This window comes from Juglans regia, chromosome 13, assembly GCF_001411555.2.
Source record: "Juglans regia cultivar Chandler chromosome 13, Walnut 2.0, whole genome shotgun sequence".
Classification (NCBI taxonomy): domain Eukaryota; kingdom Viridiplantae; phylum Streptophyta; class Magnoliopsida; order Fagales; family Juglandaceae; genus Juglans; species Juglans regia.
In genome coordinates this window covers 19,440,029-19,454,205 of record NC_049913.1, presented here as the reverse complement: position 1 = coordinate 19,454,205, position 14,177 = coordinate 19,440,029, and the positions used below count along the sequence as shown (strand labels likewise).

The window sequence follows — 14,177 nt, the reverse complement described above, 5'->3', positions numbered from 1 at the left end:
GCAGACAATTTCTAGGGGTCATCGAATTGGGGAAACTTTCCCTTGAATTACCCTAGGTGCACTTGTAGGAAACTCCTTGCCTAGGACCTATGCACCATCAGGATTAGTTGGGACTTTGTTCTCGAACGCCCAGTGCCAATCAAAAATAAAAAGTTTATATTGTTCATGGAACTCATTTTTTCATTTTTTAAGGGCTTGTTACACAGGAACCATTGTTTTTATGTAATTGAACAACACCTTATCGACATCCAATCTTGACCTCAAAGTAACTTTTTACGGACTACACGTTTGTAACTATATAGATCATCAATAAAAACTGAAAAATCCCTTACTTAGAAACAGCACTGTGCTCAGTAAAGGTTTGTGAAACAGTTCTGCAGTATTACTAGCCCCAAGTATATTAAAACCTGGTTTAGTTCTTACATGGGACATCGCAATATTTCCACAAAATTGGAAACTCAGGCCAATCTTATATGATTGAGGTCAATTGGCTATGTGTATTAGAGTAACATACCTCCCATAGTGTTAGTGAGATTGTTGCCAACTAGCTGATTGAAAGAACATGGGTGGAAGTTGTGATATAGTGCTTATAAGACCACGGACCAATGAAGAAATAATCTTAAAGGGTGTAGATCTGCTGAAAATTTTATACAACTATCTGTATAAGAAATTAATATGTTTGCAATGACAGTGTCCTCGTTACTTCCTTTCAATATTCTTCCCATTACTTGCATGTCTGTTGAAGTGATAATGCAGCGTGTAGGAGGTGTTAAAATAATTATAGCTCAAGCTATAAAGTTGACTACCTTGTCAATCTTGCACCTGTGATCGAAGGAGTGGCTAATGGTTTTTCTCAACTGGTGCAGATACATTTTCCAAACCTGCATCTGGTTCTGATGAACCCCAGCAGAGTGGTTGGTTGCGGAGATTTACGATTGCTGCTTACAAACCATACTTTGATGTCGACACTTCAGATGTTTTGGACAGGATTAAAGAATCACTCTTTCCATTTAGGGGAGATTTTAATGAAAAAACTGCTACCAATCCAGATTTGTAAGTATAGTTCTGTAACTGATCTGATACTTGTGTGACTTATCTGTAAAAAAGAAATAGTTTGGGTTGAAATTCGAATGCTAAGTTTCTTGGTGAAGGTTTGGGGGATTGTTAAGATAACTGTTATATTATTATTAATTTAACAAGAGAATGAAAATATAGTGCTTTTGCTGCTCTGTAATTTTTCAAAGTTATAAATTTAAGTTGTATAAGATTTTTAGGGAATTCTGTACGCGTTGATGGGTGTATGATGCTGTAAGCTTGTATATAGAATTTGCAAATATATTGATTCATGCACATATTTTTCTTTCTGAACATAATTTCGTAAGTAGTACATACTTCTGGTGCTTAAATCATTAAGTTTAATTTTCGGAGTTATGATCTATTCCATAGCAGTTAACCTCATGAATGAAGTATGCTTTGTTGCATGAGATTTATTTCATTAGGACGGATAGACCAGAAGTTAATTACACAAGCATACTGCCTCCTGTTTGAGAATCAGTAGTGGTTTCAAACAAGATTATTGAACTCCATGATATGCGCCTAAAAAAATTCTGACCTTAATTCTTCATCTTTGAAATGTATTAATGAAGGGCATCTTCGACTAATAGAATAATTTTAAATTTGGGATTTGCTCCTCTCACTTTGTCTCTCTCTCTGAACTTGCATTTATGCTATATGATTAGTATTCTGAAAACTAACACTAGATATTCTAGTTGTAAGGATACCTAGTTATTGACTTCTGTTGGAAAAAGATCTTACATTAGTTGATTGTCTCTTTCCTTCAGTCCTGAGGTTCAGATCTTCTTTTCAAATTCTCTTATCTACAAAATTAGAGCAGACCCCTCTTTATTCTCAATTATATAATTTTTGAAAAGTAGAGTATTTTGTCTTGCTTAAGTTATCCTTATACAGATCCATTTAATTCCCTTTTATAATTTTTTAAAATTCAACTTTTATGGCAATCTTCTTTACACTTGATAGCATCGCTGCCTTGATAGTAGTGAGGTGTGTTTCATTCACTAGGTGTGGTGGAAGGTGAATGTTGTTAGAAGTATTGGATGTTTACTTGAAGAATTAAGAGTTCCTTTTACGAGTCAGATTAAATTAAAATTTAGTTTCATTCCACTCATTTGTGTTCACCCTCCTTATGATTAAGGCGCCTCTTGTATAATTTTGATATCAAATGCCATGCAGGTATGGACCATTTTGGATATGCACTACCCTGATATTTGTAGCAGCTTCCATTGGCACCTTTGTGACCTACATAGCACACAAGCTGCAGAAAAAAGAATGGAACTATGACATAAATTTGGTAACTTGGTCAGCTGGAATGTTCTATGGCTATGTCACAATTGTACCTCTTGTATTGTACATAATCCTCAAATACTTCTCAGCTCCATCTGGCCTTGTTCAGTTGTTTTGTCTCTATGGATACTCCCTATTTGTCTTCATTCCTGCACTGGTAAGTCTCTTGTTCTCGTATATTTTCCTTTTCACCATAAGCTACTAGCATGAATTATCATCTTTTACAAGAAAAACCTCGTGTTTATAAAGAAGCCCTTTCCCTGGGTCAATGAAAGAGATTTTAAGCTTATCTGAAGATTTGCAGTGAAATTAATAAGCCTTCAATGGCAAAAGGGGGAAAACAAAAGCCAAAATATTTCTGGAGAGCATTTTTCCGAAGCTGTACCTGTAAGGAAAAAAATGTGACCCACCCCTGTCCTGTAGATTACTTATTTTTTTTTTATTGGCATTGGTGGCCTGAAACAAATTTCCAACTAATCCCAGGGTTGCACAATCCCTTGGCAAGGAGTTTCCTGCTCCCATCCTATAGAATACTGTTAAAATGTCTTCTCGTATTTGTAAATTATCGTGTAATGTTATTAATCCTGACACGAAGAAGTTAGTATGCTACTTATCAAAAAAAAAAAAAAGAAGTTAGTATGCTGTAATCATGTCACTTTGGTTCTCCACAACTGTAACACCCTCTTCCCGTAGGATAGAGATATTACCAACATTTAAAACATAATGCCTGGTAAAGAGATTCATATCCTGAATTACCTCATTTATTGAAATTCATCAAAACGCGAAACTGAATTGAACATGATTGTTTTTGGAAACTGAACGAAATATAAAGAAACATAAACTAATCTTATGCATGACATAAAAGAAATCTAACTCTGGTGATAAAATCACTTATTCATTCCTAAGTCTTGGTACTAGATCTATTCCTGGCCATCCAGCTCTTCATCATCAAAGACATCATCTGCGAGAATCAGACATGGAAGAAAACAAGAAACACACAAACATAATGAGTTGAATACTCAGTAAGTAGTACATCGTATCGTAAAATATAGTCCTTGCCTAACATACAATTCATTTCTAGGATACCCTTCAGAACGCACATACAACTTCATGAATTACAATCAAATGCGTAACATGATCTTCTGAAAGACTTTACATACATATATCATCACAGATTTACATGGCATACATTTTCATTATTAACATAAGCGGAAGCATATATAAACAAAACATGTCATTGTGAATGCATAACATCTTGGTTATCTTGTATTAACATGAAGTGAAACACGCTTGTGTCCGTGTTTCCACTTATCTGGCATGACATGAAGTGAAACACGCTTGAGTCCGTGTTTCACTTAACTTGCATAACATGGAGTGAAACACGCTTGAATCCGTGTTCCACTTAACTTGCATAACATGGAGTGAAACACGCTTGAATCCGTGTTCCACTTAACTTGCATAACATGGAGTGAAACACGCTTGAGTCCGTGTTTCACTAAACTTGCATATCATGAAATGAAACACGCTTGAGTCCGCGTTTCATTTAACTTGTGGTTAACCACGCTTGAGTCCGTGGTACCGTTACATTTCTTATCTTTCTTAATGCATGAGATTTGATTAGGCTTCATGAACATTTCTAATATGGCATAATCTTGTACATGGTATAGCGTAACATGACATGGCATGGCATATTCTTGTACATGACATATTCTTGTATGATTTAACATGGCATATCTTTGTACATGGCATATTCTTGTATGATTTAGCATGGCATAGTATATCGTGATATTACATAACATGCTATGACTGTTTTATGACGTTCCAAGGCATACATGATCCAGGTACTACTTGAACATGGCATACATGGTTTAAGTATTACACAAACATGGCATATATAACCTAAGCATTTCATGAACATGGCTTGCGTAATCTGACTATTACATGGCATACTTGACTTTGAACTACTACTTTAACATTTCATGGCTTTCATGTGAATTTAGTAACATTAAATCAATCAACAATAAATTCAATCACTCAAGCATAATCTCATATTTCATCAAGATCGAAAAGTAAACTAACCTTGACTTGCCTCTTAGTGTAGCGTAGTTAACAATCATAAGCACATCACTTTTTTTTATACATAATAATAATATTCACCATACGCATTTATTAATATGATCATACTATTTACCTCTTAGCGCTGCTTCCTGATTTCCAACTTGTAGCGCGTTACCTATACAAGGTACTAATCGTCACTAACTTTTTAAAAAATGTGTCATAGCATTCTAAATACTTAAAATCATATATAATAATATTATTCAAAACTCATAACATGTTCCTTAACTTCTATTTAAATTATAACTTAATAATTTTATAAAATCTTAATTAAAAGTCAATTGGAATATTAACTAAATAATAGACTCAAAAGATACTTACAAAATATACTTTAAAATTTATGCTTTAAAATCCTTTAAATACTTATCTATAAAAATAAGTATATGACTAATATATTTATTCAATTAAAAGCTTCGGCCTACATAATAATCAGCCCAATTTAAACCTTAGGCTCGCATGAAAACAACCCACTTAACCCAAAACTATAGTTTCTGAAATAACTCAAGTCCAACCAGATTTATAAACCAGTCAAGATACAACTAAGTCCAGTCCCAATAAAACTCAGCCTAGTAGAAAGGGTATTTTGGGAAAAACTGAAGCAAAAGGATTAAAAAGGAAACAGGCTTACGGGAGAGAGAACTACGCGATGCTCACCGAGGGAGAGCAGTGTGCGACGGCGGCTCTGGGGCTGGGAGTGACCGGCGACGTGACTGGGGGGATCCCTATGGTGGTGCGACACCGAGAGAGGGAGAGAGAGAGAACAAGTGAGAGTTTAGAGAGAGATGGGTTTGAAACTCAAATAACCGAAATGGAGGAAGGTGGCGCGCGGCAGCAGGGGCTTACCTGAGGGGGTGGGTTCAACGGGGTTGAGATGGCCGGCATTTTCTGGCGCCGAGGGTAGGGCTCCGACGTCCGAGGGTGGTCGGTGATGACTGGGCAGCAAAGGCTCAAGCGGAAAAAGTAAGTTGTTTCTCTGGTATTTTGAGGTGAGCAACACAGAGGTTTAGTGAGTTTCTTATAGGCAACGGGAGTAGACGACGTGAACTCTTAGGAGATTGGCTGAAATTTGAAATTGCCTAAACTTTAGGAACCGACTCTTTCGTGGATACAGTTTCTGAGAGGGTTTGAAGAGTTTGAATTGGAGTTGATCACATACTCTGGAAACTGAAACTAGCACGGGGACTAAGTGGATAGAATATTTGAAGTTTTAAAAGGAAAGGAATCACTAAAACGATCTATTTGTTATCACAAAAATCTAAAATAAAAAAAAAAATAAATAAATATGAAGAAAAAAAAATACCAATAAATAAATAAATAAAATACTAGTTTTAAATCCTAAATTTAGACCCGTATGTTACAACAACGAATTGCCTTTGTGCAACGGTTTTAAATAAAAATAGTTATCTTTGGACTTGTGTGCTATTTGGTGCTACGCTTTAAAGAAGATATAGGGAATCCTGGAAATTTTTTATTACATCTTTCGCCAATTAAATTGATTTACCATATTAATGGTGTCGTTGGGTAGATACTTTGTGACTAACTAAAATGGTTTGTGGTTGCAGTGCCTCTCTGTTGTGCCGTTGGAAATCTTTAGATGGGTTGTTGCAGGTGTAGCCGGGTTCATGTCAGCAACTTTTGTGGCATTAAACCTTCGAGCCCACATCAAGTCAGCTGGTGAAAGGTGGTTCCTCATTGTGGCTGGCATCTTTTTGTTGCAGCTGGCTCTGGCTGTCGTACTAAAGCTCTACCTGTTCACTGTGACAGTGTAAGATTAATATTTGGCTGGTGGCATTGAGTGGAATTGTAGATCACGTAGAAACAGTTTTTTTGTCTGTTTTTTTGGTCGTCCCTTATGGCTCAGCTCTATTGCCAAAATTCTTAGCTGCAGCCTGAAATATTATCCTCCGATCAAAACCTCATCATTATTCATTCATTTATGGCTCTCTGTTTTACAATTATTAGCTGAAGTATTATGACCCCATGAAGGCCCTATGTTTTGTTCATTTGTGGCAATAAAAATTCAGATGAGATTTACAATTATGTTCTCTTGGGCATAAGTGTCACACACCAAACCCATAGGGGTGCTATCCAGACCCCTTCCTCGCCTGGACGGGGTGGGAAATTTCCACCCTGCCATCGGCTCACACCCATGCATCTAACCACCAGCCCAAGTTGGTGGGGAGGGGGGGAGGTGGGATTTTTTACCCTCACAATTAGGGCCGGCCCGGCCCGACCCGACCCGAAAACAGCACAATTTGATTAACCATTTGGCCGTTTACCCGACCCTTCGGAAAACGGGTATTCTGATCGGTTTTTTTGTTTTTTATGTTTTTGTGTACTGGAACTAACAGCAAAAGATGTTTCATTGAAGACCTTGAAAGACCTTCAAATTCAAACATCTTTAATCTGAGTTTCTAGAATTAGTCTTTGAATTAGCAAAAGGGAAAACACCAAAGCAAAAATATTTCCAGGCCTACAGCATATATTTTTTCAAGCAAAATTACAATAGAACTTGTTAACAAACGAAATTTCGAAGCTGTGCGAGAAGAATCAAACACCAACAACAGAGGCTTGACATCTTTTGACCTGGAAACCAAACCACATGAAAGATATGCAATAGGGGAAAAAAAAATTCATAAATAAATTGAGAAACCCAGGAAATGCTTTCACTCTTACAGAGTCCACAATAAAAAGGAACGAATCCCCCCTCAAAAAATGAGTTAAAACCCATGAATCAAAGATGAAGAAAAAGGTTATACCAAAACAAATCAAATCTTAAGAAGCATGCAAACGGCAAACCCATAATAGGCAAACCCATAATAGTTTTTCACTCAAACGAGCTAAAACATGTAAACTAATCAGAAACATATATATATGTAGGTGGGGGGAGTTGACTAAGGCTCAGTTTTGGTTACCTTCTTCAAGCATTGCCATTAACGAAGACGCTAGGGTTCTCTGGAGAGAGTGAGAGCTACGAGGAAGAGGGAGAGAGTGAGCTGCAATGGATATAATCAGCTAAAAACGGGTATCAGGTATTACCCGATTAAAAAGCAAACGGTTACGATTAATACCGGTTCCGATTTTCATCAGAACGGTTCGGGCTTTTTTGTGTCGGGTCAGGTCGAAAATTTGGCCTGGCCGGTTAAATGGCTTTTTTGTTCAAGCCTGCTCACAATATGGCCTTTGCACTCCAAACCCGAATAGGCAAATATATCTTAAAAATAAACATCCAAACTCTTTGCATGCAAATCCAAAACATATACTCAGATCTAGAACTAAAAAACATATATACAAAGATATGTGTTAAGAGACTTAAAGCTACAGTTGGCCATGGGTCTGTGCAAAAGCCCTTGCCCAGTACGTAGACCAACGGTCATGTCATATGTTTGCATCCCAGCGAAGAGGAGGGAGGAGAAGAATGAGAGGAGGTAGAAGAGAAGAGAAAGGGGGAAGAAGTGAAGAGTACACGGCCAGAAAGAAAGAAGGGGAAGTGAATATATTTAGTTTTTTCCTACTCTATATATGTATGTGGCTGCCCACTCACCCCACTTTTATATTTACAATTTGTCTCAAGTCCGTCCACTCGTACCCCAGGGCGGGTGGATTGCCCACTCATTTCCTACTAGTATGAGTAGATTGCCAGGGTGGGGTGGGTCTAAGTGATCCACACCCCACCTTCAATCTTTTACATATGAAGAAAGAGAGTTTCAACAATAGAAATACTAAGATATGTAATTATTTTACAAAAGTACTAAAACAAAGAGCATCATGAAAGATAATTTGACTATCAACATATAACCAGACCATATCTGTAACATAGCAAATGGCATTACAAAATTTGAGGCATTAATTCCTAACCACAATCAAATTCATTTAAGGGTTCATTCAATCTCTGCACATCTTGCAAGTGTTCAAGCACAATCTCCATCAGGCCCAAGATAGAATGACGAAGTATGTGGTTTTAAAGACGATAGAAAGAGAATTTGTTCTGGGGGATTGGGTCTACTTGTGGTTCCAACCCTACAAGCAGGTTTTAGTGGTACGCCAGAGGGATCTAAAATTGGCACCAAGGTACTATGGGCCTTCCCAGTGCTACAACGAGTAGGGGCGGTGGCCTACCACCTGGATCTACCCCCTTCAGCCAATATCAATGCCACTTTTCACGTCTCTTAATTAAAGAAGAAATTGGGGGCAAAGGTCCTGCCTTTACCTTCATTACTGTCGATGGATACGAATGAGGCCTTCAAACCAAAGCCTGAGGAGACCCTAGCTCACCACATGGTCAAACAAAAGGCCAGTGGTGGAATTGCTAATCCGATGGCAGGGACAAAGACCGAAAGATGTCACTTGGGAACCTTGTACAACACTGAGGAGCTCTTATGCTCACCCTTTGGACATGATGTTCTAATGAGGGGAGCATTGTTACAAGTTAAAACATGAAGTAAGGGAAGCACGAGGTGGGAGGAAGAAGCTCAAGAGTGAAAGATGAAAAGAATAAAGGAGTCTATCTGGGATAGTGAAGGATGAACTGCATAAGTCAGAGAAGGGTCTTAGTCTTAGTTCTTGGTCGTTAGATCAGTCAGATAAGGAGCAACGGGAGAAGACATATGACTAGAGGAGTATTACTTTTATCTCGATTTCTATTACTTTCAGTTGTAATCTTACTAATGTCACTTTCTATTTCTTTATATTTCCGTTGAGCTATAAAATGCCTATTGGTTGGGACCACTTTGAAGGCATTTGGTTACTTGTTGCCACTGGGGTGAATACCATAAGGGAAGAAAGCAACATTAGTGTTAGGGGGGTTTTCCCTTATGTCCCAGGCCCAACAGGACCAGCCCAGACCAGACGTTGAGGGGATCCCCTACGCCTTGGTGGGGCCCGAAAAGCCAGGTCCAGGCCCACAGATTCCCTCAGCGACCCAATTGAGGCCCGCAACCCATGAAAAATGGGTGTACAGGTCCGGGTCAGGATGAGACATTACGTAGAAATCTCGGAAGGCCAAACCAGCGAAAGGGGAGGGAAGCACGCCAGAGGGAGGGGACGGAACCACATAGCAACACCAAGAGATCATGCCACATTAAATGAACTCACTAGGAAATCACGCCGCATTGATTGCTTTGTCCAGAGGATCATGTCGCATTAAAAGCAGTTTGGCGGAGGGGACTCCGAGAGGACATCCCTCCACTTAGGTCGTGGGGTATGGTCGTCTGACCTTGGGGGCTGAGTATAAAAGGACCCCCGACCATTAGGTAAAGGGATCGAATTCTCAAGTAAATAAGTTCACTTATTAAATTCCCACTTTCTCACATTACTAGAAGGCTATCGCTGACTTAGGCATTGGAGATTCCCCGAGCCACCCTAGGGCCGCCCTTTGCCAACCCAGTCTCTCTTTCTCATTGATCGCAGGCCCACCAGACCAAAGACCCAGACTGTTGAGAGCTCGGCCCTTAGGCATACGAAACAAGCTGTCAATAGTGGCGCCGTCTGTGGAATCCTGAGAAACTTTAACGTGTCTTTCATATGTCTGCAAGGACTCGTTCTCAATTGGTACAGGACCAAGAAGAAGCAGCATTGGCAACCATGGAGACCAGAATAGCTACCATGGAACAACTCATGGAAAGGCTAACTAAAGAAATGAATGTTCTTCGTGAGGAAAACCAGACCCTTAAGGGCGAAATTCAATATTTGGCACACCACGGAGATCCTAGCGCCAGCGAACATCAGGAATCCAAACGGGAAGAAGGAGATGACAACGAATAGGAAGAGTGGAAAAACATGCAGGACAAGCTTCGCAAATTCAAAGGAAAGTATGAGGAGATGATGAGGAAGATGGGTAGCTCGTCGTCAGTAGATTGGCTGCTTGTTAGCACAAGTCTACCATACAGCGCGAAGGTAATGGCGGTCCCATTGCCGCCAAAATTTGGGGTTCCCCCCATGGAAGTATATGACGGGACTCGAGACCCAGTGGAGCATTTTGAAACGTTCAAGGCCCACATGACCCTTCATGAGTTTCTCGGGAGGTGGCTTGCAGGGCCTTCCCCGTTAACTTTAAGGGGACCTGCAAGAACGTGATTAAGCTCCCTAACGTCGGGCTCCATAGAAAACTTCGACGAGTTGGCCCGCTTGTTCCTCACCCACTTCATGGCCAACAAAAGGAGAAGGCACCCTACAACATTCCTCCTCATCATCAAGCAAAGGGAAGGTGAGAACCTGAAAACTTACTTGGCCTGCTTGTTCCTCACCCCCTTCATGGGCCCAATCCGCGTTCATGGCAAAGCTAGCAAAGAAAAGTCCCATGACTCTTTGGGAATTCATAGACCAGGCCGACAACTTTATCAATGCCGAGGACACCCTCCGTGCCCTAGCTGAACCGAGGAGGAAAGATCTGGAGTGAATGGACCGAAAGGGGAAAGCCCCTACTAAAAGCCATGTTCGCGAAAAAGCTAAACGGAAGCCACAAAAGGCGAGGAAGGAAGAGCCTACCTCAAGGAATACAGGGTACTGGCATGACCGATCGGAGTTCACCATCCAAAGGGAGGAAAGACAACCAACCCAGGAAGAACGTTGCTATTGCACCTTCCACCAATCCACCACCCACAACACCAATGACTGCCGATCGCACTGGATGGACCGAATAGCACCAAGACACCCCTCACCCAGATGAGAAGAACGGCCATGGAGGGGACGCTCTCGGAACAGGAGCCCTGACAGGGGATATTGACAGAGGAGAGCCAAAAGTCCAACGAGAAGGGAGATTGAGCGAGAATCATTGTGCGCTCCCCCACATCAGCCACAGGCGCCCCCCACGGGAGAAATTCGAACTATAGTGGGTGCTTCGCTAGTGGAGGGGCGAATTCATCCAGAAGGAAAGCACACACCAGGGAGGCCCGATGTCGAGAAGTCTACTCGGCCTCATACTACCCCACCAAGTATAGAAGGGGTGAGCCTGCCCTTGTGATCTCCTTCAAAGAAGCCGACGAGAAAGGAGTCCTCTACCCACACGACAACACACTGGCGGTGACCATGTAGATCGCCAACTTCACCACAAGGAGGATTCTCATTGACAACGGTAGTTCAGTGGACATCTTGTTTTTGGAAGCGTTTACCCTCATTGGGATAGACGTGGCTCGGCTCTTACCAGCCCTAATGTCGCTCAAAGGCTTCTCCGGGGAGACAGTTCAGCTAGCTGGGATGATCACATTGTCAGTCCAAGTGGGTAGCGCTCCTAGCACTGCCCCTGTCATGGTCGACTTCTTGGTGGTAAGAGCCTCTTCCTCGTACAATGCCATCATCGGACGGCCAACTCTCAACAAATTGAAGGCGATCACCTCCACTTACCACTTGAAGGTAAAGTTTCTGACGGCCTAAGGGACTGGAGAAGTCTGAGGGGAGCAGCCTCTACATGTGAATGTTACATGTAGGAGCTGAAACCAAAGACCAAAGGAACGACAAATAGCGTGAATATGCGCCTCTCAAGAAGCTGCGATAAGCTCTTGACAAAAATGCGAGCTGTCTCGGCTGAAAGGGAGGGAGAAGGGTGCATATAAGGAAAAATGGAAAACAACCTAGATTCAGCTCATATAAGGAAAAAAGGAAAACAACCCAGATCCTCATGTAATTTTGTTAATTTTATCTCTTGCTGTATAAACTCTATTTTAATGAAAAACGCTAGTCTTTTTCAGGAATTCAGTGAACATATCTCCGTTGACAAAAACCTTCTTCAAAGACAAAGCTTCACCAACTAGTTACCTCCACGCTGGAACCAAAAGGATGGGTGTAATGCCAAAGGGCTGTTCAATCCCTCGCGCGGTGTAGTGCGGGTCTGTCCTCAACAGCCCAACACACCTTACCTTCCTCGTGGGTGTCGATTGACTAGAGCGGGTTTAGTAAAACATACTACCTGAACAGATTACCTCCCCTCGGGATACCAAAGGGCAAGATTATCCAAAGGCCATCCCGACCCCCTGCCGGGGAGAGCGGGTCTAGCCCTAAGGTTGCCTGAACATTACCCCATTTCGCCACGACAAAGAGTGGGCATGGCACCAGCCCAACCCTCACTTACCTTCCTTGCGGTATCAACGGATGGGAGTGGGTCCAGTCAGACATACTGCCCGAATAGACTACCTCCACGTGAGGGTCAACAAGCGGGACTAGCCTTGGGCTAGCCCGACCTCCCCTGCAGAGGAGAGCAGGACCAGCTCAGAGTAGGGATGAAAATTGACGTCGTCGGCGCGGTTTTTGGGCAAAACCGACGCCGACCGACGTCTGAAAAAATGGGGGAGGCACCGACTGTAACCGGTCAATGGGGAAGAGGACACCAATTGAGGCGGTTCTCAGTCGGAGTCAGTTCTCTAGCGGTTTTACTAAGAGAATAATGAGAGAGAGAGAGAGAGAGAGAGAGAGAGAGAGAGTTACAGAGGAGAGTCACGGCGTTATTTCAGACTTATTTATTTTTTCTTACGTCCTTAATAAAACGACGTCGTTTGGTTTAATGTCAAACGTCGTTGTTTCCATTATTTGTTGTAATGCTTATTAACTAAAACGACGATGTTCCACTTAAACTTAAGTGGAACGGCGTCGTTTCGATAAAGGTATATTAAAAAAAATATAGGTTTTATTATATGAGACGGTTCAGCGGTCCGGTCCAGCTTCAAACCGGGACCGAACCGCTGAACGTCGATCTCTTTAAATTTCCACCGCACGCCGACCGATTCTCCACTAGTTGCGGCCGATTGGTTCGCGTTGATGGCGGCCGGTGGCTTCGGTTTCTGTACAGCCCTAGCCTGGAGGCTGCCTGAACAGATTACCCCATCTCGCCACGGCAAAGAGTAATCCGGCTCTAAGGTCGTCGACTAATTACCTCCCCTAGGGAATGAATAGAGAGAGATTGGTTTGAGGCACCTCTACCTCTCCCTTGGTGAAGTGTGGGCTTGTCATCAATAGCTTGACACACCTTACCTTCCTTGGGATACAAAGGGCGAGATGAGCCAGAGGCCATCCCGACCCTCCCGTGGGGGAGAATGGGTCTAGCCTTGAGGTTGCCCGAACATTGCCCCATTCCGCCACGACGAAGAGTGGGCATGGCCCCAGCTTAACTGCGGTATCAACGGATGGGAGCGGGTCCAGTCAGACATACTGCCCGAACAGACTACCTCCACGTGAGGGTCAACAAGCGGGATTAGCCTCGTGCTAGCCCGACCTCCCCCGCGGAGGAGAACGAGACCAGCCATGAGGCTGCCGGAACAAATTACCCCATCTCGCTGCGGTGGAGAGTAATCCGACTCTAAGGCCGTCGACTAATTACCTCCCCTGGGGGTATGAAGGGGATAGAGCTATTTGAGGTGCATCTGCTCCTCCCCCAGTGAAGTGCGGGATAGTCCCAAGACTACCCGACACTTTGAAAATGACTTCCTCCTCCAAGCAAAACAGCGACTCAGAGCTTCCTCACACCAGCCCGGGAAAACAGGTTAGTGACCGTTAGAAAAATAGTCTATATCATGGCTTTACCTCTACAGGGTACTTGAGAAAGCAGCCCCCTGTCGCCAAGCGCGTGGGTCAACGTGGCAAGCCTGGTCATACATACCACTCGACCTCCGTCAGAGAATTCAGGTGAGCCAGTCATACATACCGCTCAACCCTCTCTCGCCAAGTGCAGGGGTCAGCGAGGCGTGCCCAACTTACGTGCCGCACAACCTCCG

At 42.4% G+C, this 14,177-nt stretch overlaps 2 protein-coding genes across 2 annotated transcripts; one reads left to right on the top strand and one right to left on the bottom strand.

Annotated features, from left to right (window-relative positions):
• Window positions 1-2,397: 2,397 nt before the first annotated feature.
• On the bottom strand, window positions 2,398-6,212 carry LOC109006843. Its single transcript, XM_035684807.1, is given in 3 exon segments — window positions 2,398-2,515; window positions 3,884-3,886; window positions 6,018-6,212. Coding segments are annotated over 3 exon segments (285 nt in total). The 5' UTR covers window positions 6,182-6,212.
• A 5,413-nt stretch (window positions 6,213-11,625) lies between these two features.
• Window positions 11,626-12,294, top strand: LOC109006502. The gene is made up of 3 exons (XM_018985795.1): window positions 11,626-11,826; window positions 11,901-12,016; window positions 12,162-12,294. The coding sequence occupies exons 1-3, from the start codon at window positions 11,626-11,628 to the stop codon at window positions 12,292-12,294; spliced, it is 450 nt and encodes a 149-aa protein (XP_018841340.1).
• The last annotated feature ends 1,883 nt before the right edge of the window (window positions 12,295-14,177 follow it).